Here is a 3300-nt window from a genome sequence, read left to right as displayed (position 1 = left end):
GGGATCACTCTCACCCCTCAGCAGGTCCAGGCACAGGGAATCACTCTCACCCCTCAGCAGGCCCAGGCATTGGGGATCACTATTGCCCCTGAGCAGGCCCAGGCCCAGGGGATCACTCTCACCCCTCAGCAGGCCCAGACACTGGGGATCACTCTTGCCCCTGAGCTGACCCAGGCCAAGGGGATCACTCTCACCCCTGAGCAGGCCCAGGCACTGGGGATCACTCTCACCACTGAGCAGGCCCAGGCCAAGGGGATCACCCTCACCCCAGAGCAGGCCCAGACACTGGGGATTACTCTAGCCCCTGAACAGACCCAGGCCAAGGGGATCACTCTTGACCCTGAGCAGGCCCAGGCCAAGGGGATCACCCTCACCTCTGAGCAGGCCCAGGTACTGGGGATCACTCTCACCCCTCACCAGGCCCAGGCACTGGGAATTACTATCATCCCCGAGCAGGCCCAGGCCAAGGTGATCACACTCACCTCTAAGCAGGCCCAGGCACTGGAGATCACTCTCAACCCTGAGCAGGCACAGGCCCAAGCCCAGGGGATCACTCTCACCCCTCAGCAGGCCCAGGAAATGGGTATCACTCACACCCTTGAGCAGGCCCAGGAAATGGGGATCACTACAGCCCCTGAGCAGGCCCAGGAACTGGGGATCACTCTAAGCCCTCAGCAGGCCCAGGCACTGGGGACTACTCTCACCGCTGAGCAGGCCCAGGCACTAGGGATCACTCTCACCCCTGAGCAGGCCCAAGCACTGGGGATCACTATCACACCTGAGCATGCTCAGGCCAAGGGGATCACTCTCACCCCTCAGCAGGTCCAGGCACAGGGAATCACTCTCACCCCTCAGCAGGCCCAGGCATTGGGGATCACTATTGCCCCTGAGCAGGCCCAGGCCCAGGGGATCACTCTCACCCCTCAGCAGGCCCAGACACTGGGGATCACTCTCTCTCCTGAGCTGACCCAGGCCAAGGGGATCACTCTCACCCCTGAGCAGGCCCAGGCACTGGGGATCACTCTCACCACTGAGCAGGCCCAGGCCAAGGGGATCAACCTCACCCCTGAGCAGGCCCAGGCACTGGGGTTCACTCTCACTCCTGAGCATGCCCAGGCCAAGGGGATCACCCTCACCCCTGAGCTGACCCAGGCACTGGGGTTCACTCTCACCCCTGAGCAGGCCCAGGCCAAGGGGATAACTCTCACCCCTCAGCAGGCCCAGTCCAAGGGGATCACTCTCATCCCTAGGCTGGCCCAGGCCAAGGAGATCACCCTCACCCCTGAGCAGGCCCAGGCACTGGGGATCACTCTCACCCCTGAGCAGGCCCAGGCGAAGGAGATCACCCTCACCCCTGAGCAGGCCCAGACACTGGGGATTACTCTAGTCCCTGAAGAGGTCCAGGCCAAGGGGATCACTTTCACCCCTGAGCAGGCCCAGGCACTGGGGATCACTCTCACCCCTCAGCAAGCCCAGGCACGGGGGATCACTCTCACCCCTGAGCATGCACAGGCACTGGGGATCACTATTACCCCAGAGCAAGCCCAGGCCAAGGGGATCACCCTCACCCCTGAGCAGGCCCAGGCACTGGGGATCACTATCACCCCAGAGCAGGCCCAGGCCAAGGGGATCACCCTGACCCCTGAGCAGGCCCAGGCACTGGGGATCACTCTCACCCCTGAGCAGGCCCAGGTCCTGGGGATTCCTCTCATTCCTGAGCAGGCCTGGGCAATCACTCTCACGCCTCAGCAGGCCCAGGCACACGGGATCACTCTCACCCCTGAGCAGGTCCAGGCACAGGTGATCACTCTCACTCCTCAGCAGGCCCTGGCACAGGAGATCACTCTAAAACCTGAGCAAGCCCAGGCCAAGGGTATCACTCTCATCCCTGCGCTGGCCCAGGCCAAGGGGATCACTCTCACCCCTCAGCAGGCCCAGGCACAGGGGATCACCCTCACCCCTGAGCAGGCCCAGTTACTGGGGATCACTCCTTCCCCTAAGCAGGCCCAGGCCAAGGGGATCTCTCTCATCCCTGAGCAGGCCCAGGCCAAGAGGATCACTCTCCTCCCTGAGCAAACCCAGGCCCAGGCAATCACTCTTACTCCTCAGCAGGCCCATGCACTGGGGATCACTCTCACGCCTCAGCAGACCCAGGCACTGGGGATCACTCTCACCCCTGAGCAGGCCCAGGCCAAGGGGATCACCCTGACCCCTGAGCAGGCCCAGGCACTGGGGATCACTCTCACCCCTCAGCAAGCCCAGGCACGGGGGATCACTCTCACCCCTGAGCATGCACAGGCACTGGGGATCACTATTACCCCAGAGCAAGCCCAGGCCAAGGGGATCACCCTCACCCCTGAGCAGGCCCAGGCACTGGGGATCACTATCACCCCAGAGCAGGCCCAGGCCAAGGGGATCACCCTGACCCCTGAGCAGGCCCAGGCACTGGGGATCACTCTCACCCCTGAGCAGGCCCAGGTCCTGGGGATTCCTCTCATTCCTGAGCAGGCCTGGGCAATCACTCTCACGCCTCAGCAGGCCCAGGCACACGGGATCACTCTCACCCCTGAGCAGGTCCAGGCACAGGTGATCACTCTCACTCCTCAGCAGGCCCTGGCACAGGAGATCACTCTAAAACCTGAGCAAGCCCAGGCCAAGGGTATCACTCTCATCCCTGCGCTGGCCCAGGCCAAGGGGATCACTCTCACCCCTCAGCAGGCCCAGGCACAGGGGATCACCCTCACCCCTGAGCAGGCCCAGTTACTGGGGATCACTCCTTCCCCTAAGCAGGCCCAGGCCAAGGGGATCTCTCTCATCCCTGAGCAGGCCCAGGCCAAGAGGATCACTCTCCTCCCTGAGCAAACCCAGGCCCAGGCAATCACTCTTACTCCTCAGCAGGCCCATGCACTGGGGATCACTCTCACGCCTCAGCAGACCCAGGCACTGGGGATCACTCTCACCCCTGAGCAGGCCCAGGCCAAGGGGATCACTCTCACCCCTGAGCAGGCCCAGGCCAAGGGGATCACTCTCACCCCTGAGCAGGCCCAGGCACTGGGGATCACCCTAACCCCTGAGCAGGACCAGGCCAAGTGGATCACTCTCACCCCTCAACATGTCCAGACACTGGGGATCACTATCACCCCTGAGCAGGCCCAGTTACTGGGGATTACTCCTACCCCTGAGCAGGCCCAGGCCAAGGGGATCATTCTAACCCCTGAGCAGACCCAGGCACTGGGGATGACTCTAGCCCCTGAGCAGGCTCAGGCCAAGGGGATCACTCTCACCCCTCAGCAGGCCCAG

General features: G+C 63.2%; 1 protein-coding gene across 1 annotated transcript in view; it reads left to right on the top strand.

The window, feature by feature from the left end:
- Window positions 1-3300, top strand: part of Fam186a (family with sequence similarity 186 member A) — a 67698-nt gene that overhangs the window by 40289 nt on the left and 24109 nt on the right. The window contains 2 exon segments of the mRNA XM_048802447.1: window positions 643-1788; window positions 2113-3294. Of these exon segments, the coding sequence (XP_048658404.1) occupies window positions 643-1788; window positions 2113-3294 (2328 nt within the window).

Source organism: Marmota marmota, unplaced genomic scaffold (genome assembly GCF_001458135.2).
Source record: "Marmota marmota marmota unplaced genomic scaffold, marMar, whole genome shotgun sequence".
Classification (NCBI taxonomy): domain Eukaryota; kingdom Metazoa; phylum Chordata; class Mammalia; order Rodentia; family Sciuridae; genus Marmota; species Marmota marmota.
The sequence above is the reverse complement of the archived record's forward strand: the minus strand, read 5'-3'. Positions and strand labels throughout refer to the sequence as shown.